The 25,116-nt window shown below is 38.9% G+C and overlaps 1 protein-coding gene across 3 annotated transcripts in view; it reads right to left on the bottom strand.

Annotated features, from left to right (window-relative positions):
* Positions 1 to 17,581: 17,581 nt before the first annotated feature.
* The window catches only part of UGGT1 (UDP-glucose glycoprotein glucosyltransferase 1), a 110,777-nt gene continuing 103,242 nt past the window's right edge, over positions 17,582 to 25,116 (bottom strand). For all 3 annotated transcript variants that reach the window (XM_039253202.1, XM_039253203.1, XM_039253204.1), the window contains 3 exons: positions 21,484 to 21,600; positions 20,816 to 20,984; positions 17,582 to 18,408 (listed from right to left, as the gene is read on the bottom strand). In XM_039253202.1, the coding sequence (XP_039109133.1) occupies positions 18,383 to 18,408; positions 20,816 to 20,984; positions 21,484 to 21,600 (312 nt within the window). In that variant the 3' untranslated portion in view covers positions 17,582 to 18,382. The remainder of the gene's footprint in view (positions 18,409 to 20,815; positions 20,985 to 21,483; positions 21,601 to 25,116) is intronic.

Here is a 25,116-nt window from a genome sequence, read left to right as displayed (position 1 = left end):
TTTTCACTCTGCAGATGACGTGATACTCTATGTAGAAAACCCAAAAGACTCGACCAAAAAATTTCTCAAACTGATATACAAATTCAGCAAAGTCACATGATATAAAATCAATGTACATAAATCTGCTGCATTTCTATACACCAATAATAAAGCAGCAGAAAGAGAAATCAAGGAATCAATCCCATTTCCAGTTGCACCAAAAAAAAAAAAAAAAAAAAAAAAAAAAAAGAAAAAAAAAAAAAAAAAAAAAAAAAGGATACCAAGGAATAAACCTAACCAAAGAGATAAAAGATCTATACCCTGAAAACTATAGAACACTATGACAGAAATTGAAAAAGACACAAAGAAATGGAAAAACATTCCATGCTCATGGATTGGAAGAACAATATTGTTAAAATGCCAATACTACTCAAAGCAATCTACACAGCCAATGTAATCCCTACCAAAATAACACCGGCATTTTTCACAAAGCTAGAACAAACAGTTCTAAAGTTTGTATGGAACCACAAAAGACCCCAACTAGCCAAAGTAATGTTGAAAAAGAAAAGCAAAGCAGGAGGCATCACAATTCCAGACTTCAAGCTGTATTACTTAGGGCTTCAACATGAATTTGGGGGGACACAAAATATAACATAAAACATAACATAATGTAACATAAAACATAAGAGTTACTGTACTTAATGATGTATGAGGGGAAGTGGACAGGCAGGAGATGTTACTACGGCAGAGTTAAATCCTCAATCACCCTGAGTATCAAGAAATAACACTATATAAATATATTCTCGAGAAATCTGGAGAGGAATATTGGAAAAAAATAGTTTAAAGAGTTGAAACGTATTTGCCTCTGGATGGAGCAGAATGGGCCAGTATTGGTTCAGTGAAGTTACATAATACAAGCTCAACCTGCTGATCTTCCATATACATTTTAAAGTACTATTTGATTTTTAAACTTTCATGATGGATGTGATGGACTTGCCAATAGCCACTCCTACTTTTCCCAGTCCCATTTGAAAAGGCAGTTGGGGGATTGACTTCAGCTCAAGGGGCGAGCTTGACTGATACCCACTGACTGGCTCCACAAGAGAAGAATCTTGCCCAGTGTTCTAGAAAGTTCCCTCCGGACATGAGACGTTAGTCACTGGGAAGCCAGGTCCTCCACCATGTGGATAAGGAAACAAGCAACACCAAATGCTGTGGGTGTCTATCTTAGTACCAAGCTGATTCTGTGGCTGGCAGAGCAGAGAGATGAGAAGACTTGGGATTTTAATGTACCTTTGAACACCTGAATCACTCAGCCGGAAGACAGTCCTCACTCTGACTTCTGATGTGTGAACTAGTATGTTTTCTTATTAGGTATGCCAGCCCGAGAAGTATTTCCTCTTAGATACACTGTAGAGCATCCAAAGAGGTTTAACTCCATTCATGTATAAAATTATTAAAAGTAAAATTATATTTTAAAAACTAGGACATACAATATAGCCTACTTTTGATATATATGTATATGTGAATATATATGCAAATATATTAAAATGTTAATAGTAATAATGTCTGGTAGTAGATTTTTTTTCTCTTTTATTCCCTGTATCCATCAGGTTTTATATAATAACAAGTATTACTTGTGTGATTGGATAATTTTATCACATTCTTCCCTTGCTTTGCTGATTATCAACCTTATTCTGTTTTGAGTTTTATTAAAAACATATTTCAAAAAATACATAAATACATACATAAAAATAAAAATATATTTCATAGTCTTTAGTAATGACATTGTAAATGTGGATTTATTTTACTCACAAAAAGTATTCCTAACTCCCATTTAATGGGAGGCCAGTATTACCCTGATAACAAGCCAAACAAAGACATTACAAGAGAAAAATCTACAGACCAATATCTCTTATGAATATAGACAGAAAAAAATTCAACAAAATACTAGCAAACCAAATCCAACAATGTATAAAAAGAAGTATACTCCATGATCGCAGGACGCCTGGGTGTGTCTCAGTCAGTTAAGGATCCAACTTTGGCTCAATTACGATCCCGTGGTCCATGAGTTTGAGCTTCACCTTGGGCTCTGTGAGGACAGTTCAGAGCCTGAAGCCTGTTTCAGATTCTGTGTCTCCCTCTCTCTCTGCCCATACCCTGTTGCACTCTCTCTCTTTCTCTCTCTCTCTCAAAAATTAGTAAACGTTAAAAAAATTTTTTTTAAAAAAGAATTATACTCCATGACCCAATGCGATTTATCACAGGAATTTAAGGTTGGTTTGACATCTAAAAATCCATTACTAAAATATGCCATATTGATAAAACAAGAACACATGATCATCTCAATAGACATAGAAGAAAACATTTGACAAAATCCAACAAATTTCCTGATAAAAGCTCAACAAACTAGGAAAATAAGGAAGCTTCCTCAACTTGATAAGGGGCATCTATGAAAAACTAATAGCTAACATCATGCTTAATATTGAAAGACAGAATGTTTTCCCCACTAAGATCAGGAACAAAGCAAGGATGTTCACTGCCACCAATTCTATTCAAAATTGTACTGAAAGTTCTAGCCAGGGAAATTAGGCAATAAAAATAAGGATATCAAGAATTGAAAGGAAGAAAGTAAAACGGTATCTATTTATGGATGATATGACCTTGTATATAGAAAATCCTAAAGAAATCCACTAAAAACTATTAAATTAGTTCAGTAAAGTTACATAATACAAGCTCAATATACAAAATCAATTGTATTTCTGGAAATTTGCAATGAACAACCTGAAAATGAAGCTAAGAAAATAATGTCATTTACAATAGTATCCAAAGGAATAAAATACTTAGTACATTTAACAAAATAAGTGCAAAACTTACATCCTGAAAATGGTAAAACACTGTTAAAAGAAATCAAAAATCTAAATATATGGAAAGATATCCCTTGTTCATGGACTGGAAGAACTAATGTAGTTAAAATAGCAATATCCCACAAATTAATACACAGATTCAACACAATCCTTATAGGAATCCCAGTTGCCATTTTTTTTTGTTTGTTTTTTTGTTTTTTTGTTTTTTTTTTTTTACAGAGATTGACAAGCTATTCTAAAATTCATATGACCTTTATGGGACTGAGAATAGCAAAATAATCTTCATAAAGAATAGGAGGACTCACATTTCTTCCGTTGAAACTACCTATAAAGCAAAAATAATCAAAGTAGTGTGGTATTATCTTAAGACAGACATACAGGGGCGCCTGGGTGGCTTAGTCGGTTAAGCGTCCGACTTTCGCTTAGGTCATGATCTCGCGGTTCGTGGGTTCGAGCCCCGCGTCGGGCTCTGTGCTGACTGCCAGCTCAGAGCCTGGAGCCTGTTTCAGAGTCTGTGTCCCTCTCTCTCTGACCCTCCCCTGCTCATGCTGTCTCTCTCTCCTAGAAATAAATAAAAATATTTAAAAAAAAAAAAAAAAAAAAAGACAGACATACAGATGAATGAAATAGAATGGAGAATCCAGAAATAAATCCTAATGGGACACCTGGGTGGCTCAGTCAGTTAAGTGTCTGACTCTTGATCTTTGCTCAGTTCATAATCTCACAGTTCATGGGATCAAGTCCTGCATCGGGCTCTGTGCTGACAACACAGAGCCTGCTTGGGATTCTCTCTCCCTTTCTCTCTGCATTTCCACTGCTTGCATGCATGCTTTCACTCTCTCAAAATAAATAAATAAACTTAAAAAACAATGTTAAAAAAAGAGAACTAAACCCTGATATATATGGTCAAATGAGCTTAAACAATGATGTTAAAACTATTTTTTTTTTAATTTTAGAAAGAGAGCATGTGAGTGAAGAGATGGGCAAAGGGAGAGAGAGAATCTTTTTTATTTTTATTTTTTAAATTTTTAAATGTTTATTTTTGAGACAGAGAGAGAGGCAGAGAGAGAAACAGAGCATGAGTGGGGGAAGGGCAGAGAGAGAGGGAGACCCAGAATCTGAGGCAGGCTCCAGGCTCTGAGCTTTCAGCACAGAGCCTGACATGGGACTCAAACCCATGAGTCATGAGTTTGAGCCAAAGTTGGACACTTAACCGACCTAGTCACCCAGGCGCCGAGAGAGAGAATGAGAGAGAGAGAGACAGAGACAGAGACAGAGAGAATCTTAAGCATGCTCAGCACAGAGCCAAATGTGGGGCTCAATCCCATGACTATGGGACCCTGGGTCCATGAGCTGGGCTAAAATCAAGAGTTGGAAACTCAACTGACTGAGCCATTCAGGTGCCCCAATGTCAAGACTATTTAATGGGGGAAGGAATAATCTTCTCAACAAATGGTTCTGGGACAACTGAAAAGCCACATGCAAAATAATTAAGTCAAATCTTTACCTCACATTATAATAAAAGTTAACTCAAAACGGATAAAAGACCTAAATGTAAGTGCTAAAAACTATAAAACTCCTAGAAGGAAAGCATAGAAGTAAAAATTCATGTCCTTGAATTTGGCAGTGGATTCTTAGATAAGACAAAATGTGTGAGCAACAGAAGAAAAAAATAGAGAAATTTGACATCATTGAAATTAAAATTTTTTTTCTCCAAAAGACACTGTCAAAAGTGAAAGGAAACCATCAGAATGAGAGATAATATTTCCAAATCAATATTTGATGAGAGTCTTATCTCCAGAATATATAAAGAATCCTTTATATATTTTGATTCATAATTTTTAAAACCCAGAAATTTTTTAATGGGCAAAGACATTTTTCCATGGAATATATTCAAATGACCAATAAGCACATGAAAAGATGCTCAGCATCATTTGTCATTAGGGTGATACAAATCAAAACAATGAGACACCACTTCACACTCAATAGAATGGCTATTGCAAAAAAGGAAAATAAGCATCGATAAAGATGTGGAGAAATTAAAACACTTGTGCATTGCTAGTAGGCATGTAAAATGGTGCAGCCGCTCTGGAAAATAGTGTGGCAGTTCCTTAAAAAGTTAAATAGAATGACAATATGATCCAGCAATTCCAGTTCTGGATGGAATTGCCTTTACTCCATTACCTTGTCTTGGCTCTCTCATCAAAAATCAGTTAATCATAAATGTGAGGGTTTACTTCTAGCGTCTCTATTCTATTCCATAGAGATATATAGAACTATATCTCTGTTCCTACACCAGCGTCACACTGTTTTGACTATGGTAGCTTTGAGTAAGCAAAGTGTAAGTCCTTCAACTTTGTTTTTTATCAAGATTGCTTTGATTATACAGAGTCCCTTGAAATTCTATATGAATTTTAGAATGAGTTTTTTTATTTTTGCAGAAAATACCAGTGGGATTTTGATAAGGATTGCTTTAAATCTATGGATAAATTTGGGAAGTACTGTCATGTTAACAATATTAAGTCTTCCAGTCCTCGAATGTGACATGTCATTCCATTTATTTAGGTCTTTAATTGCCATTCACAATGTCTTTCCATTTTCAGTACACAGTATTTCTCTCCCTTGGTAAGTTTATTTCTAAGAATTCTATTATTTTGATGCTATATAAATGGAATGGTTTTCTTAATTTCCTTTTTGGATTGTTTATTCCTGGTGTATAGTAATACAACTGATATTTTGTGGGTTCCTTAGAAGTTTTCTATGTATTGTGTTGTCTGCAAACAGAGCTAACTACCTCTTCTTTTCCAGTATGGGAACTGTTATTTTTTTTTTCTTTCTTAATTGTACTGGCAGCACTATGATGAATAGTGACAGAGTAGACATCCTCATCTTGTTCCTGATCTTAGGAGAAAAGCTTTCAGATTTTCACCAGTGAACATGATATTAGCCGCCGGTTTTTCATATGTAGTCTTTATCACATAATGAACATTCCCATCTCCTCCTAGTTTGTTGAGTATTTTTATCACAAAAGGGAATTGGATTTTATCAGATGATTTTTTTTGCACCAGCTGAGATCATGTGGCATTTTTCCTTTCTTCTTTCTATTCATGTGGTATATTACAACGAATAATTTTCATACATTGAATCCCATTTGTTCCTGGTGTATGATCCTTTTATACTGGAATTCCATTAGTATTTTATGGGGATGTTTGCATATAAATTCGTAAGGGCTATTGGACTTTAGTTTTATTGGGTGTCTGTCTCATTTTGCTGTCAGGGCAATGCTAGATTCATAGAGTGAGTTAGGAAGGGCTCCCTCCCTACTTCATTTTTTGGGCAAGAGTTTGAGAAGGATTGGTTTTAATTCATCTTAAATATTTGGTAGAACTGACCACTGAGCAATCTGTTCCTATGCTTTTCTTTGTTGGGAGGTTGTTGGTTACTGATTAAATCTAATTACTTGTTATATGTCTAGTCTAATTTTCTGTTTTTTCTTGAGTCAGTTTTAGTAATTTGTGTGATTATAAACATTTTTCCTTTTAATCTTGGTTATTCAACTGCTGGCACACAATTGTTCATAGTATTTTCTTATAATTCACTTTATCTCTGTTATTCTAGTAATTATGTCCCCACTTTATTTCCAGTTTTAATTAAGTCTTCTCTCTCCCTCCTCCCTTCACCCCTCTCTCTCCCTCAATCAAGAGTTTGTCAATACTTTCAAAGAACAAATTTTTGGCATCACTGATTTTCTCTATTGTTTTTCTACTTTCGCTTTTAAAGTTTCTTTATTTTTGAGAGAGAGTGGGGATGGGTAGAGAGAGGAGGGAACAGAGGATCTCAGGGGGACTCTGTGCTGATAGCAGAGAGTGGAATGTAAGGATCAAACTCCTAAACCATGAGATCAAGACCTGAGCCAAAATTGGAAGCCTAACTACTTGAGTCATACAGGTACCCTGTTTTTCTACTCTTTAACCCATGTATATCTGCTCTAATCTTTATTGTTTCTTTTCTTCTGCTTGTTTTAGTTTGCTCTTCTTTTTTCTAATTCCTTAAGATATTAGGATATTAATATTAGGATAGTAATATCCAGTTAAGATATTAACTTGACATTTTCTTCCTTTCTAAGGTAGGTATTTACTGCTAAAAAATTCCCTCTTAGTCCTGCTTCCCATGAGTTTTGGAATGTTGTATTTTTAAAAATTTCCCTTGTGATTTTTTTTGACCCATTGGTTAAAAGTCTGTTAATTTTTGTGGATTTCATTCTTGAGATTTCCAGTTTCTTTATTTAGTTTTATTCCATTGTCATCAGAAGATACTTTGTATGATTTCAATCTTTTCAAGCTCATGAAGAATACTTTTGTAGCCTAACATGTTGTGTGTCCTGAAGAATGTTCTATGTGCACTTGAGAAGAATATGTACTCTGCTGTTGAGGGAGTGTCTATTTATATCTGTTAGGTCCAATTGTTTTAGGTTGTTGTTCAAGTCCTCTTTATGTTATTAGTCTTCTTTCTGAACTATCCATTTTTGAAAATGGACACTGAAGTGTCCACCTGTTACTGCAAAACTGTATTTCTCCCTTTAATTCTGTCCATTTTTGCTTCATATATTTTGGGACCCTTTTGTTATATGCAGTCAAATTGTCATTGTTATATCTTCTTGCTGGATTAAATACTTTATCAACATATAATGTTCTTCTTTCCTTTTTAAGTTTATTTCATTTGAGAGAGAGAACAGGGGAGGGGCAGAGAGAAAGGGAGACGGAGAATCCCAAACAGGCTCCACACTGTCAGTGTCGAGCCCAATACAGGGCTCAATCCCACGAACCATGAGACCATGACCTGAGCTGAGATCAAGAGTCAGATACTCAACCCACTGAGCCACCCAGGCACCCCTATAATGTCCTTCTTTGTCTCTTGTAAATTTTTTTGATGTAAAACCTATTTAATCAGATAATATAGTAACTCTAGCTCTCTTTTGGTTACTATTTGCATGAAATATTTTTTCTATCGTTTTACTTTCAACTTTTTGTGTGTCTTTGTATCTTAAGTCTCTTGTTGACAACGTGTAGATAGTTCATGAGTTTTTTCCCCCAACCTGCTGGTCTCTGTCTATTAATAAGGGGATTTAACCCATTTGCAATTGAAGTAAATACAGATAAGAAATGATCTACTTTTGCCATTTAGCTTTTTGTTTTCCGTGTGTCCTACATTTTGTTCCTCAATTACTCTGTTACTGATTTTCTTATGTTTACTTGAAAATTTGAAGTGTATGTTTGATTTTCTTCTCTCCTTTTCTATATATTTAAAAATTATTTCCTTAGTGGTTATGTCAGGAATTACAATTAACATCTTAAACTTATATGACAACTTAGTTTGAATAATAGCAACTGGTTTCAATAGTATACATTCTGCTCTCTCCATTATTTTGTCAATTATATCCTTATACATTTTGTGCTCATTAACATTAATTTTCAAGTATTGTTTTATGTATTTGCCTTTTAAATCATATAGGAAAACAGATGAAGGGTGCCTGGGTGGCTCAGTCAGTTGGGCACCTAACTTTGGCTCAGGTCATGATATCATGGTTCATGAGTTCAAGCCCTGCATCAGGCTCACTGCTCTCAGGGAGAGCCTGTTTCAGATCCTCTGTCGCCCTCTCTTTCTGCCCCTCCCCTGCTCATGCTATGTCTAAAATAAATAAAACATTTTTTTAAAAAAGAAAAATGTTTTAAAAAAAAGAAAAAAGATGAGTTATAAACTAAAAGTAAGTGAGGCTTTTATACTTGCTTAAGTAATTACACTTACCAATGCTTTTTCTTATGGCTTTGAGTTGCTGTCTAGCATCTTCATTTCAGCCTGAAATATTCCCTAAAGGCATTTCTTGTAAGGCAAGTCTACTGTTAATGACATCTCACAGCTTTTGTTTATCTAGAAATATCTTAATTTCTCCTTCATTTTTCAAAGACAGTTTTGCCAGATATAGAATTCTTGGTTGAGAGGGGTTTGTTTTTGTTTTTGTTTTTGTTTTTAAAGGACCTAAATGTCATCCCGCTGCCTTCTGGTTTCCATGGTTTGTGGTGAGAATTAGGCTATTAGTCTGACCTTGTACTTGATGAGCTGCTTCTCTCTTGCTGCTTTCAAAATTCTGTCTTTGCTTTCAACAATTTGACTCTATGTCTTGCTGTGGATCTCTGAAGTTACCCTGCTTTGTGTTCATTAAGTTTCTTGGATGTGTAGATTCATGTCTTTCAACAGATTATGGAAATTTTTGGACATCTCTTCCTCATACTTTTTCTGCATTTTCTCCTCCTCCTAGGACTCCTAGGATGCATATGTTGGTACACCTGATAGTGTCCCATTAATCCTTCAGATTCTTCATTTTTCTTTCTGCTCCCCAATGATTCTCTGATCATTTTTTTCTGCCTGCTCAGATACACACCTGCCTTTGAATACTCTCAGTGAATGTTTTATGTCACTTAGTGTGATTGTCAGCTCCACAATTTGGTCACTTTTTATCATTTCTATTTTTAAAAATGTATTTTTGTTTCGTTCTTATGTCATTTTACTGAATTCCATTAGTTTTCTCTCCATGGCTTCTTTTAGTTTATTGAGCATATTAAATCAGTTGCTTCCATGTCTTTAATAATTCCAGTGTCTGGGCTTTTTCAAGGATAGGTTTGTCAAATACTTTTCTTCTTGTGACTGAGTCATACTTTCCTGTTTCTTTATATGACTTTTTTTTTTTTTTTTAAGAAATGGACATTCTGGGATTTTTATAAAATGTTAAATCTGGAAATCTGATTCTCCCAATCCTCAAGGGTTGATGACTTTTGCTTCTTGTGGGCAAAGCCCTATGTTTGTGACTTTCCCAAACTATTTTTGCAAAGTATGTATTTCTTCTATGTGGCTCCTGAAATCTCTGCCCTATTATCTCTGAAGTCAAGTAGTGACCTGAGAACAATTTCTTTAAATGTCTGTCTCAAGAAGGAAAAAAAGAGGGTCTGTTTCTATAAGTCTTCTGATAGATGACACCAGGGTAAGCCACTGTGACTGAGGGCCCAAACCAATGCAAGTATCTGTGCCAGTTCCTCACATATCACTAGACCAGTTCAAATGCACAGATCCAAATATTTTGAGGACAAGATCATCTCTGTCCACACCAGCACCATCCAGCTACTCTGAGAACACAGGTTGCTGTCCCCATGGCCAAAGTGATGCCAAAAATAGGAAGTGGTAGTTAGTTCATGCATGCCATTCACAGATCAGAAGCCTCTCTCTTCACGAAACACTATGCTGGTTGTTGTAAGTGTCTAAACATGTTCCAGAGCTCCAAAATAGTTTATTCCCTTTTTCCAGTTTAATGGTGACTGACCCCAGATGCATTGTAAAGTAATGTCATTAGGCATACATACATATTAAGGACTATTGTCTTCTTGATTGAATTTTATCATTATAGAATGTCCTTTTTTATCCTCTGGTAATGTCTTGAATTTCACTTTGTCTGATATTAACATAGCCACACCAGTTTTCTTATGTTTGTGTGATATATTTCTTAATTTCAACCTATTTCTATTTACTGTTGATTCTTATAAATTATTTTTTAAAACACAATCTAAAAATCTCTGCCTTTTACTTAGAATATTTTAAACTATTAATATATGATTCAAATCTTGATTTTTTTCAGTTTTAAGTCTGCTGTTCAGCTATTAGTTTAGTATTTATTGTCTCTGTACTTATTCCTTTGTTCCTCCTTTCTTGCCTCTATTGGGTTATTATGGGTTTTTTTTTACTATTAAAGCTTTTAAGCAATGAATTTTATCTTCACTTGGTTGGGGGGCACTATATAACTTCATGTTTTTTTAATGGTTACTCTAGGGAAAACAATATGCTTCCTCAGCTTATGAGTTTATCTCGCATTACTATCATACCAATTCACATATAATGTATGAATCTTATAACTTCCACCTTTTGTGCAATTGTCATATATTTTACTCCTACCTATACAGCTATTATTATACCTATGATATATAGGTATCAATTTTGCTTTAAACAATCAATATTCCCTTAAAGAAAAAAATACTATATTTACCTGCATATTTACTATTTCCAGTTCTCTTCATTCTTTCCTATGGATCTGAATTTCTATCTGGCATCATTTCCCTTTTAGCCTGAGGGACCTTTACCATTTTTTATAGTCCAGATCTACTGGGAATGAATTCTCTTTGCATTCAATTATTCTGAAATATTTCATTTTCATTTTCAAAGAGCATTTCCCCCACACATAGAAAGTTAAAACAGCTTTTCCTTCTTTCAGCATTTTAAAAATGTTATTCCGCTGTCATCTGTTCTTTTTTTCCTGCTGCAAAGTCAGCTATCAATCATTCCTATTGCTGTTCTGTGTATCATGTGTCTTTTTTATTTTTCCTGGCTACTTTGAAAAGATTTTCTTTATCTCTGGTATTCAGCATTTGACTAAGATGTGCTTAAGGTGTGGCCTTTATATTTATCCTGCTTTTAGGTGGTGGGGTGACATATGGTTAGAAACCCGAAGAATGTCAGTTTTGTGATGCTCACAGTTCACACCATACAGGATCACTCAGGGAAAACACTAGGGTTGGTCTTGAAGAAAAAGGCAAGGTAGGAACTGTGGGCGAGAATTTTTATGATTACCCCAGGAATGAATGGGCAAGGAAGGGTAAGGAGGATTAGGACTAGCTAATTTGAACAATTCCAGTGGACTCTGGGGCACAGGAGCTGCCGCTGGCTGTCTTATATATGGCTTTAGCAAAATAGGGTGGGTGTATAGTGATCCAAAATGTGCATATCCAATCAGTAAAGAGGTTGACGGTGTGAACTTAATTGGACGCTTTAGATAACTCACTGGTCTCTAGCCAGGGCCATAAAACTGGCTTTAGAATTTTTAAGAAACTGTATTACAGGGGGTCACTGAAGTTTCTGGATATTGATATTTTAATCACATTTTGAAAAATTTTAGCTAATATTTCTCCAAAATTTTTTCCATGTTTTCTTCCTCCAAATATTTCCTCTTTTTCCTTTAGGATTCCACTCAGCATATTTTACATTTATACTATTGCCTCACATGTTATTACATCTCCGTTCACTTATCTATGTTTTCTTCCCTCTTTGCTCTTCAATTTGGATAATTTCTGTGAACCTGTCTTCACATTCACTGCTCCTTTCTTTTGCAGTGTTTAGTATTTGAAGCCCATGAGATTTTTAAAAATTGTATGTCTCTTGTAAAATTCCTCACATCTTCGTCCTTTGCATCAATCCTTTTCAATAGATCCTTTAAGGTATTTATAATTATTTTAAAATTTGTCAATTTTAAACATCTTACTTATTGGTGGGTCTGTTTGAGTTTTCTCTTGGTTATGTGTCATACATTCCTGTTTCTTCTGAGGTCTCCTGATTTGTAATTGTATACCAGACATTCTGGGTGATATAGTGTAGAGGCTTTGAATTGTTGAATTTTGTTTAGTAGGCAGTCAAGTTATTAGCAGATCACCATGATTTTCTGAAGACTTGATTTTAGGCTTTAATAGAGCAGGTCTGTTTTAGTTTTGCCCTCAGTCCTAGGGCCTCCATCTGAGCTCTCTAGATTTTCAGTGAAAGCCCCCCAGATTTAGTATGCCTCTCTAACCTGGTGGTTCATAAATCCCAAACTTCCCCTCCCCAGCACCAGATATCTGCTGAAATCTCCGCTGAGCTTTTCCAGACTTCGAGTTGCTTTCTGTTGGGCTCCCTGGAATCCTACCCAATTCATGCATAATTTAGGAGTCAGCCAGGAATTGGAGGGGAGTATGGCAGGTGAACTCAAGGCTGTGTTCTCCTTCTTTCTGGGATTTCCCTTTCAATTTCCAAGTTGCTCCAACAGCCCTGAGTCCTGAGTTGGTTCCTCAGCCTCGTCAGATTGCCACTTTTTGTTTTGTTCCCTGTGGGGCTACATGAGGAACAGTCATTTAAATGTGGGTCTTAGGATCTTACCCAATGTGTTACTCTTCTTTCAGTGGACGAGTCCCCTCTAGTGTTTGTCTGTGGTCACTTTCCTCACTTTACAGTGCATTTCAAACATGTATATAATCATCAGTAGGAGGGTTAGTCTGATACAAGAGACTCTTGTCATCACAGGAAGACAGACTGTAGTAAGATGTTTAAATGTTATTTAAAATAAAATCCAACTTCCTTGGGGCACCTGGGTGGCTCAGTTAGTTGAGCATCCCATTTGATTTCAGCTCTGGTCATGATTTCACAGTTCAGGAGCTCAAGACCCACTGTGCAGACAGTGGAAAGCCTGCCTGGGATTCTTGTCTGCCCCTCCCCAGCTCATACATGCTCTGGCTCTCTCTCAAAACTAAATAAATAACCTTTAAAAAAAAAATCCAACTTTCTTTTACTTCTTTATCTTGCTGATGGTGGTCTGTTCACTTTGAAAATCTATCAGTATATGTTTGTATTTGGGTCTAGATGTGCTATTTACCAATAAAGTTTATTACAAGAAAAAGCTGATTGCCTGTCGGTACCCAGTTAAAAACTACTCGGGCTTTCTTGTGGCCCTGGGATCAAACTCCGATCCCTGGCTCAGAACGTCCCTCCTGGCTATGGATTGTAGGTTCACTCACAGCTCCCTCAATGAGACAAACTAGCTCCTGCTCCACCCTCTATCCCCACCCCCACACCCCACCTGGATAATTCCTCAGGTTTCAATTTAAGCATCATCTCCTTGTAGAAGCTTTTCCTGACTACCAAAGGAATCGCTCCTCCCTTCCACCTGAGGGGCCCTCTGCTGCCTTCTCACAGCCACCAGGTCCCCCTCTCTGACCTCCCCCTCAACAGGAGCACTCCTTCCACTGGCTTGCAGTGTCCAGTGAGCATCGGAAGGTCAGGAACCTTATCCGCAAGTCTAGCGCCCGCATAGGAGTTCAAATAACCCACAAAATGTTCACACTCTACCATCCTTCCAGTTACAGTGAGCCCCCTGGGGCAGCCTGCCTACAAGACCCGCCTGTGGCGGCTTTCCAAGGATGGGGACCTTGAAGAGGCACGGGTGCTATCATGAGACTTGGTGGCAACTGGACCCAGCGCCGTCATCAGAGCAGATGTGCAGGTAAAGCTCTCCTCCCTGTAGACCTGCTTCTTCTGTCAGATGAAAGGGTGGGATTTGGGACTCTAATGATACATACTTCCTAAACATAAAAGCCGAGTGACTGACCAGACAGTTTTAAAGAAGACAAGGAAAAGTTTATTGTGTTGAGCAGACCTTATTTTCATTACAGTACCAGGAAGTTCATTCTCCGTTCACTGCGGGTGCAGAGGGCTCTGCGGGCATCTAGGGCCCCAGGGCTTTTTCCCAAGCAAGGGGCAGCACCTGGACCAATGCTGCATATAATGAACAAGATTACAGTAAAGAAGGTTTTCTAAATACATAGTTTTCTTTAAAAATTCTAGTATTTTTCTTCATTTTTCAATGTTTACCTTGTTATTATCGAGGCTAACTGGTTGGAAAACATGGTGCTTGATAATCGTTTTCTCAAATCATTTGCCTTGAGTTTTGCTACTCTTACTCTGATGAGGAATTATGCCCACTTCTCTGGACACGTAAGTAATGACGAGTAAGGCAATGCATAAATTACAGATGGGATGAAGGCTTTACGTCATAACCCTAACTTGTTTCCTCTTAAATCTTCCACATTTGGCCTGTGTTGCTGTGTAATTTAAGACTCAGGAGATAGCTTTTGCTTGCAAAATCATTATCAGGGAGTTTATACTTAATGTACCACTTCTGGGGCGAATGCAGCTGCTTGAAGCTGATTCTGTGGTTTCATTTTATAAACTGTCAGCACTCCATGGCACCCTGAAAGGGAGAAACCGCCTACTTAGTGCCTTGACTTGCTACTACCCACAGTGTCATTTCTGAAGTAGATCAAGGGATCAAATGGCAAATGAAAGAGAAACTGGTGTCCTCCAGATAGTTGGAAATTTTAATTACAACCTGAGTTAATGAAGTCGAATTTGCTTGCATTCAATCAGGCAATTACCAAGGTCATGATGGAGTTCTTCCCCCACTACAAAGACAGGGAAAAGATGAATTTAAGTAAAAACATGTCCTCCCACCAAACTAGACACATGACAGCTATAGTTAACTCTAATCATCCCACAAAAATGTCCCCATAAAATCAAATACTTAAAAAACTATTAAAATTATACAACAATGGAATATGTACTTAAATAACTTTGTGCACAATGTACCTTCCATTTGTTGTTGCCAAGGAAAACTTTCAATTAGGTGATTTACCAAAACATTTCCAAGAAATCTGACGCCATAGCATTAACATTGTATTCAGAAAAACGCACTAGAAATTCCCTCGGAACTCATTCATGGCAGTTTTAGAAAAGGCTCCTTTCAAGTACCGAAGTTTGCTCGCAGGGGAGATTAGGGAAAGAGGAATTTTATGCATTGGTAGGAGGTGGTGTCTGACTTGTCCCAAACTGCCGTGGCAGTCAGTATGACTCCCAGCTAAAAGACAGGATCACCTGGGCCCATCCTTCCTGAAAACCCCCCTAGCACCACTGGCTTCTGGCCCTCCATTCAGGGACCGCATCCCTGCAACCAGACAGAAGCTGATCGTTCAAGCAGAGCCTCCACAAGGTTCGTAACACAAGGACTTGAGGAAAGCAGAGTTCATTACTCCGTTCCTAGAAATGATTTCTGAAATAGATGTAAAATCTTTGCTCTCCCACGAGCTGAGTTCACAAAACACAAGGGCCTACTGTGAGGGATACACACGCAGTAGGCAGGCAAACACCTGTATGTTTCTGTTGGAAATGCCACGTTTTGAGATTCTACACCTTATCATTCTCAATGTGATCAGTATTGAGTCCAATTTTAAAACAAACATAGGCACGCTCCCTCAGCTCTGGCAGCAGGCTGTGCGTGCATGGGTTTTGATCTCAAATACTACTGTTCATAGAACACACAATCTCACGCTGCTGCATGTCTTTCTGACACGTCACCTTATCTCACATCACTCTGGCACTGATTCACAAAGACAATTTCCTGTTACAGCATGATGAGAGACAGGGAAAAAAAAACATTACATATAAATGATGGTTAAAAACAATGCACTGTGAACAGTTTCCAGAAGCCTGAGCACCTCAGTGCAATCAATTCTTGCTTCTTGGAAAAAAATCTCTATCTTTTTGGTCACAATTTGCTTTCGCCCAGTAGAGTCAACAGACAAAGCTGACCAAGACCAAATTTTAGTGGTATTATCATTTCCTATCGAATGATACCATTATCATTAGAGGTTCATCCTGAAAGGTGCTGTTGCCATGTGAACTAAGAGAACGAAGGAAGGCCCTAGACCATTTCAGAAGCAAATGGGGTCTTACACGCCTAGACTGACGACTGTGCGTAGGGTGGTGATGGACAAGGGCAGTGAGGACTCACACTACATGGAGACCAGCTTTCACACTGTCCCTTCTGCACATGGAATGTGCACAAGAGACCTGGTGGAAAGACATGAAGAAAGGTGGCCTGTTCCATGTCCCAAGGGAACCATCATTTAAAAAGTACACTGCAGTGACTTTAGTTATTTTCGCTCAATCTCCCAGAAAATCAACTCAGAAAGTGCACAATTCTGTTCCCGGCTGTAGACTGAAGCGGTGGCAGCAGATGCCTCTCTGAAGTCTTCCTTCGATCTAAGATGAGGCTGAACACATGCGTTTTGCTCTCATTGATTCTATCCCTGCAGTGCTCTTGACCAGTGAGCAGCAGGGCAGGGGGAACTCAGGCCAGGGCCTTTGTCAACAGCCATGATTCTGAGGGAACTTTTCAGTCTTAGATCAATTTATCAAAAGTTTGAGCTCCCTTCTTCCCAATTTTTAATGGAATTATAGAAGCTCCTTCAGACTGATTGAGAGACTCCTAAGCTAACTTTTGCTTATGTGACTATGGAAAAAAAAAATAAATTACTTGATATTTGTCATAAGACTTTGATTTCTAAAAAAGACTGCAAATCAATGTTCCCTGGCTTAGAAGAGTGAGGATTCAGCTATCATCTGCAGCCCCTCCTCACATTTTTAAAAAGCAGGCAAAATATGAGGGACAAAACGGTTTGCACTGGAGGGAGGCAGAGTCCACGGGAGTGCTCTGGCTGGTGTACCTGGCACCCTGGACAGACAAGAGGGAAGGTTCTAGAACCTCACGCCCACATAAGCCAAAACACAGCAGAAGACTCCTTGCGGGTGCCTCCCAACACTGCCCACTCAGCAGGAGAGGCCGTTCTGGCCACTGAAGTAAAGCCACTGAAAGCAGTGACCAAAGGACTGATGCTGCTTCAAGATGCAGCTGTGCACAGTCAGAACAGGTGGCGGTCTGGCCATTCCAGAAACCAGAGGCGACCCACAGCACTCAACTAAGAGGGATGGAGAGAACAGAGTCTAGAGAAACATGGTTACACAGTCAGCATCTCTCCTGTTCTCAGCTCTGGGAGCCCTTCGTAGAGAAAAGTCAAAGCCAAGTCCGCCTGGGTCTGAGAAAGAACTCCCCTGCCCCCACCCGGAGGAGCAGAGCGCAGATGGGGTGACAGCCTTCCTGAGGGAGCCTGGAACCCCCCGAGATGGATCACCAGAGGGGCTCACTATGGCTGTATCCAGTAAGGAAATCAGTAACATTTTTTCTGTTTTTTTAGAAAGTGGGAAGAAAAAGCAAAGACTTTCACAAATACAAAAATTATTTACAAAACAATTAGCTAAAAAGTTGACTGGGGTTGGGTGGGGAATAAGAACAATGTTTCCATTTCAAATGAGTCACATGGTACTGACACTGTATAAAAGGGAATGGCCAATCTCTGCCTTCTTCACCTCCCCCTGGAACACCCCAAAGTCCTCTTCCTCCCAATATGTTCCCCACCCTCACCCACTCCACCCCGTTCCCAAATTGATTTGCCCGGAGCCAGTCTCAGAGACACATGATTGTTGGTTGGGCTTCCGTTTAACGCTGACCCGAATGCTGGGGTGAGAAGACAGGCCGCAGGGGCGCCTGGTGCACACCGCGAGGCGTTCGCACCTTGGACAGAGCTTCCGCCACGATGCAGGCTGCAGACCCACTCCGCTGCCAGTAAACTGAGGTAAGGAAGACACAGCGGCTCTGGCTGGTCGTCTCCTGTGGTGGTGCAGCGTGTGTGCTCTTGGGTGGGGCACCACGGGGCTCCTGCTCTTCCAGGCTCCCCGCCCCCCCCCACCGGCCATGCTCCCTGCTGCTTAGAGACTGCTCTTTACAGAGTCCCAAAGGGCAGCCGCTTGTCTTCCTCTGAGGTGCAAGTCCAGTAGAGCCTTGACTCCAAAGATCCAGAGCCCACTGGTGTGTAGAAGTCAAAATCAAATGCTCAGAATCAAAAGGTGTGGCACACCTGCCCAGCCAGTTTATCAGCAGTTGTAAAGACAGTCAGAAAAAATTAGCATTTAATATAAAAAGTGTTTTTCAAATGGTGCAATTTCCTATCCTCTCGTGAAGATCATAATTCTTCTCGCTTCTGAGGTCCTATGGAAAAAAAGAACAATTGAAAATAAAATGGTTTATCCTGAAGTTACAAAAATACAGACTGGGGGCGCCTGGCTGGCTCAGTTGGTTAAGCATCCGACTTCAGCTCAGGTCATGATCTCGCGGTTCGTGGGTTTGAGCCCCACGTCGGGCTCTGTGCTGGCAGCTCAGAGCCTGGAGCCTGCTTTAGATTCTGTGTCTCCCTCTCTCTCTGACCCTCCCCCACTCACACTGTCTCTCTCTTTCTCTCTCAGAAATAAATAAAACATTAAAAAATTTTTTTAAAAATATAGACTGGATGTTTCTTCTGGTACTGTAACCTATTCATTGTGGCCCCCACCTCCACTTTATCTCTCTTTTGAAATTTTTAGGAGCTTTGATTTGGACTACTTGTATTATATTTTGAAAGTAAAAACAAAATAAGAAAGATCTTTTTGTTTTTAAAAACACTAAAACTACCTACCTACTACAGCAGAACTGTCCTCACAAATACAACCTTTACTTCTGGTAAAAATACACACATTTTTAGTCAAGAGTCTTCTTTTCTTATTTAATAATACATACACACATTTTCCTAAGTAAAAGTGTAGCTCGTTTACCATTCTCTATTCTTGGATGTTTAAACTGTTTGTAATAATTTTGGTTTACTGGGGAGCCTGGGTGGCTCAGTCAGTTAAGTGTCTGACTCTTGATGTTGGCTCAAGTCACGATCTCACCGTTTATGGGACTGAGCCTCCTGTAGGGTTGTTAGCACAGAGCCTGCTTAGGATTCTCTCTCTCCCTCTCTGCCCCTCCCCCACTTGCTCATGCACACTCTCAAAATAAAAAGATAAACTTCAAAAATAATTTTGGTTTAGGGGCGCCTGGGTGGTTTAGTCAGTTAAGCATCTGACTATGGCTCAGGTTATGATTTCACGGTTTGTGGGTCTGAGCCCCGCATCAGGCTTTGTGCTGACAGCTCAGAGACTGGAGTGTGTTTCAGATTCTGTGTCTCCCTCTCTCTCTGTCCCTCCCCCACTAGCACGCTGTCTCTCTCAAAAATTAACATTAAAAAAATTAATTAAAAAATAATTTTGGTTTTTAAATAACAAATTTTCCACTTTTATGACTTTTTTCTTGTGTGAACTTATTTAAGGTAAATTCTCAAGAAAGGAATTATTGAGGGAATAAACATGTTAATGGTTTCTGCTTTTTAACAAGGGCTGTTCTAATACACAGAGCTTTGGCAAGGTAGACCCAGAGCAGTTTCCTCATCTTCCCAACAAATGGCATTATCAGTATCAATATGCATGTTTTTCAATGGAGTATGTATATTTATATATATATATATATTTGTTTTTTTTTTTAAATGTTTAATGTTTATTTTGAGAGAGAGAGACAGCATGAGAGAAGGAGGGGCAGAGAGAGGAGAAGACACAGAATCTGAAGCAGCTCCAGGCTCCGAGCTGTCAGCACAAAGCCCGATGCGGGGCTCAAATTCACAAATGTTCCTCATGAACGTTTAACCAACTGAGCCACCCAGGCACCCCTCAATCGAGTATTTATTAATGACAGATTGCTTTACTGTGATGACTGTTTTCTCAATTTCACTTATTATTTGTGTTTTCCTCTTATTTGAACAGAACTATACATTCTTTACCCATGTATTGATGGAAATCCTTCAGGTGTTACTAGAGAATTTGAATTATTTTTATGCTGAATATCCAGGTTCTTGGCCATGTACTTAGGAACATGGTACAGTCTTCAGGATGTTAGGTGAATCATTCAAGATCCATGTTCTGTGGCTGATTTTCTAGAATTAGTTTTGAGCCAAACAATGTTAGAAATCCAGAATTCAGTTTATTAATAGTTTACAAGGTCGTTTTTGTATTCTAATGGTTTTTGTCAGCTGTCTACCACTTGAGATGTGCACAGAGTAGGAAAACTACTACATGAAGATGGAGTCCCTTCTACTCTTAGCCTGAATTAAACACAAACACTCATTCCTCCAATTTGCTTCTTTGAAAGAACACTTTTTTTTTTCAAATCAATATATATTTTGTCTTGACCCTAAATATGTTCATTTACTAGTGCCTGGACAGATGTAATAAAAAACCAAGGAATCTGACAAAAGATCCCGAAATAACATCAGGCTTGGCTTATGTATGACGAAATTCATGGACCTTAAATAATAATCTCAATTAAAGCACTCTGTCTCAAAAAAATCGAAAAGAAAAGGGGGGGGCAACTATATTAGTACACACCGCTTAGAAGGCCAACTAAAAAAAAAAAGGAAACTAAAGCACACACTGGCTGACGTCAGGATGGAAGGGCCGAGATTCCTTTTATTCATTATTCTGCCGTCTTTGCAACAAACACAGATCAGAAATGCGAGCAAGTACTTGGCGAAGGCGTACGGCGGACCTACCATCCCAGCGCGGCTCCGGCGCTGCCCTCCCCGCGTGCGGCGCGCCCAGCTCTCTCTCCCTCTGGAACCGCGTCTGCAGCTGCTTCACCTCCTGGTCATAGTCCTGCCACTCTGGGACGATCCGAACGGCGGCTTCCAGCTTGGGCTCTTTGGTCATTGGATTGTTACACTGTGAAAACCCAGATGACACCCTTCACCCAAACTGCAGACAGGGCCCATTATACAGAATTCAAAGGCGTGTCTGCTCCTGGATTCTAAGTCCCAGCTGAAGAAAAAGAACAACACTGCAGAACCAAATGTCAGACCAGCAGGAGCAGTGCGGTAGTGGGTCACATAAGCTTCTACAAAATCGTGGGGAGGGACTGGAAAGCAGGAAATGAAAGTCCCTTCGGTAAAATTACAAGGCACAGAGATAATCCGCAAGACACGAAGTAACTTTGCTGATGTTAAGTAGTGAATCAGCCCCATCAGACACCAGAGAACCCGCAGCCTGCGACAAGCAGCACCGATCTGGGGACGTTACCACAGGATGCGCTACCGTTGCCCAGCGGCACAACAGGGATGACTACACAGGAATCTGTTGTGTTGGTGACGATCTGGTCATAAAGCGCACGGCCCAGATGGACAGGAGAACCACAGACAGCTTACCAAATCTATTGTTTTCTTACCAAATCTATTGTTTTTGCCCTTTTCTTGGAGGCATCATCACACCACGTTTCACACCAAAGCCATTCTTGAGGGAGTGATTTAATTGGCACCTGATGGATCATGTTATTGGGCAAATCCTGTTTGGTGAGAAGAAGATAAGACACAACAATCTTAATGGAGGACGTGGGGGAGAAGAAGGGGAAAAATAGTTGGGGAGAGGGAGGGGAGGCAAACCATGAGAGACTCTTGAATGCCCAGAACAAACTGAGGGCAGATGGGGTAGGGGGCGGGGGGGTGATGGGCATGGAGGAGGGCACTTGTAGGGATAAGCACTGGGTGTTATATGGAAATGAACTTGACAATAAACTCTCAAAAAAAAAAAAGATACAATAATCTTAAGTTCTGGGGGAAACTGAAATGAAGGCAGAGCAAACTAGTGATGGCAGCTGCTCATGACATATCCCATACCAACTACAATTTTTTAGAACTGAAAGGGTCTACTAAAAACCTTTGAGAAGCTGAAATATTTATTTGTGATGTTTGTAAAACCACAAAGTTTAGAGGACTCCTAAAACACCTACCTGTGATAAGCACCTTAAAAACTTTGGCTTAAAACTCAAAAATACCCTACACCTAGACTTCTTCTCGCCATGAGGGCAATTTTAAGAAAAAATACTAGTGCCTTCTAAAAGTTAACTAAGCATAGAGTGTGGTTTTGATACTGCATAGCTTTGCATAAAGGAAGCTCTAAATCAACCTTGTCAACTGAGGCTTGATCTCAAATAGACGAAGCTCGTATGTTTTCAAGCCAACCGTATGCTCTGAAGTTTTGTTTTTTTTTTTCAGGAAAACTTTTAAGTTTGATGCAATAAAATGTTGCACTGTCTTAAGACACAACTAACCAACATGATCCAGAAACTGCACTGGGTGTATGCTGCACGAAAGGAAGCAGGGACTCAAACAGATACCTGTACACCATGTTCACAGACGCATTACTCACAACAGTCAAAAGGTGGAAACAAGCCAAATGTCCATCAACAGATGAATGGATACACAGACACAAATATATATATACACACACATATATATACACACACATATATGTATACATACACACATATGTACATACACACACAATGGAAAATTCTTCCAGCTTAACAGGAAGGAAATCCTGATAGATGCTGTGAGATGGATGAAACTTGAAAAATTATACAACGTACAATAAGCCAGGCACAAAAAGGCAAAATATATGATTCCAAAAGTACCTGGAATAAGCAAATTCATAGAGACAGAAAACAGAATAGAGGTTGTCAGGGACTGGAGGAAGAAAGGGGGAGCTGCTGTTTAAAGGGTACAGAGTTTTGGTTTGAGATGACAAAAACCTTCTGGAGATGGACAGCTGCACAACACTGTGAATGCACTTAACACACTGACCTGTCCACTTAAAAATGGTTAAAATGGTAAATTCTGTGTTACCTGAATTATACCTAACATTACAGGTAAAATAAAGACACTTGCAGACGACAAAAACTGAAAAAAATTGCTACTAGTGAACTTACACTAAGGAAAATTAAAGGATATTCTTTAGGCAGAAGGAAAATAATCCTGTACGGAAGCTCAGAAATGCAGAGAAGACTGCAGGGTAACCAACCACATGAGCAAATCTAAATAGAAAACAATCGTGTTGTAGGAAAGTATCTTCTGGGGTTTGAAATACAGAGGTGTCTAAAACACAAGGCAACAGGCATTCAAGCTGGGATAAGGACAAATGGAGTTGGTGAATTCTAAGGCCAGTATTCCTCAGAATGAGGTATGCAGATGCAGCCAGGAGCTTGCTAGGAACGCAGGCTCTTAGGCCCAACCACACACCTACTGAACTGGGCTATGGGGATGGGACCCAGGAATTAATACTTCAATAAGTTCTCCAGGTGAATCTTTTAGGCATGCTAAAATTTGAAAAGCACTGTTCTAATGTTTTTCAACTGTGTGATAGGTGCAAACATACCAACTAATATTAGCCTTTGCGAAGTTAGAAGTGTATACTGCAACCCCTAGGAAAATCATTAAAAGAACTATAAAAAAGTATATAGTTCAAGGGGCTCCTGGCTGGCTGTCAGTGAAGCATGTGACTCTTGTTCTTCAGGTTGTGAATTTGAACCCCACACTGGGTGTAGATATAACTTAAAAATTTAAAAACCTTGGGGCACCTGGGTGGCTCAGTCAGTTAAGCATCCCACTTCGGGTCAGGTCATGATCTCCCGGTTCGTGGGTTCGAGCCCCGCATCAGGTTCTGTGCTGACAGCTCACAGCCTGGAGCCTGCTTCGGATTCTGTGTCTCCCTCCCTCACTGCCCTTCCCCAATCATGCTCTGTTCTGTCTCTCAGAACAGAACATGAATGAATGAATAAACATTAAAAAAAAAAAAACACCTTAAAAATAGAACTAAAACATAAGTACAGAGAAAAACTGAAAACAGAAGCATAAAAAGAATATGCCAAAAGGAAAGCTGGCACAGATGCACTAATAGTAGGTGAAGCACACTTTCTCCCCAACAAAAATCATTAAAACTTCATTTGTAGGATATATATGCTTCTAAGTTTTAGGCACCTAATGATGTAGTCTAAAAACACATAAAGCAAAATTTGACAAAACCAGAGATGAGGAAGATATCACAATACAGAAAAATGTTTTTAATACAATTCTCTCAGCAACTAACAGAAAAACAGACAAAAAACACATAATATGACCTAATGGACTATACCTAATATCTACAGAATACAAAAAAAAATGAAATGTTTACCAAAATTGATCACATTTGGGTCAAAAAGTAAATCTCCACAAACTTCAAATGTCTGAAATCATACAGAAGAAATCCTCAAACTATAAAGCCAATGAGCTACAAATTAATAACAAAAATGTAACTAGAAAATCCCTGTGTATTTGGAATCACTTTTACATAACTCAAGAGACAAAGATGATATCACATCGAAACCAGAAATACATTGTACCAAATAACAAAGCAAATGCTACATATAAAACATATGCAATGTAGCCAGTCTTGCTGAGATAGAATCTGATTATCTCAAATGCATTAGAAATGACTAAAAATTATGAACTAAAATAAAAGGTAAGCAAAATAAAGAACAAATTAATGAAACAGAAAAGAAATGCAGGATGAAAAACATTAAAAGATGTCTCTTTTTGGAGAAAGCAGGAAACAACCTCCTTGACCTCCACCGCAGCAACTTCTTACTTGACACATCCCCAAAAGCAAGGGAATCAAGAGCAAAAATAAACGATTGGGACCTCATCAAGATTAAAAGCTTCTGCATGGCAAAGGAAACAACCCACAAAACTAATAGGCAACCAATGGAATGGGAGAAGATAGTTGCAAATGACATATCAGATAAAGGGTTAATATCCAGAATCTATAAGGAACTCATCAAACTCCACACCCGAAAAACAAACAACCCAGTGAAAAAACGGGCAGAAGATATGAACAGACACTTCTCCAAAGAGGATATCCAGATGGCCAACAGACACATGAAACGATGCTCAGCATCCCTCCTCATCAGGGAAATACAAATCAAAACCACACCGAGATACCACCTCATGCCAGTCAGAGTGGCTAAAATGAGCAAATCAGAGAACTC

This window comes from Hyaena hyaena, unplaced genomic scaffold, assembly GCF_003009895.1.
Source record: "Hyaena hyaena isolate Hyena2069 unplaced genomic scaffold, ASM300989v1 scaffold_441, whole genome shotgun sequence".
NCBI classification, from domain to species: Eukaryota; Metazoa; Chordata; class Mammalia; order Carnivora; family Hyaenidae; genus Hyaena; species Hyaena hyaena.
The sequence above is the reverse complement of the archived record's forward strand: the minus strand, read 5'-3'. Positions and strand labels throughout refer to the sequence as shown.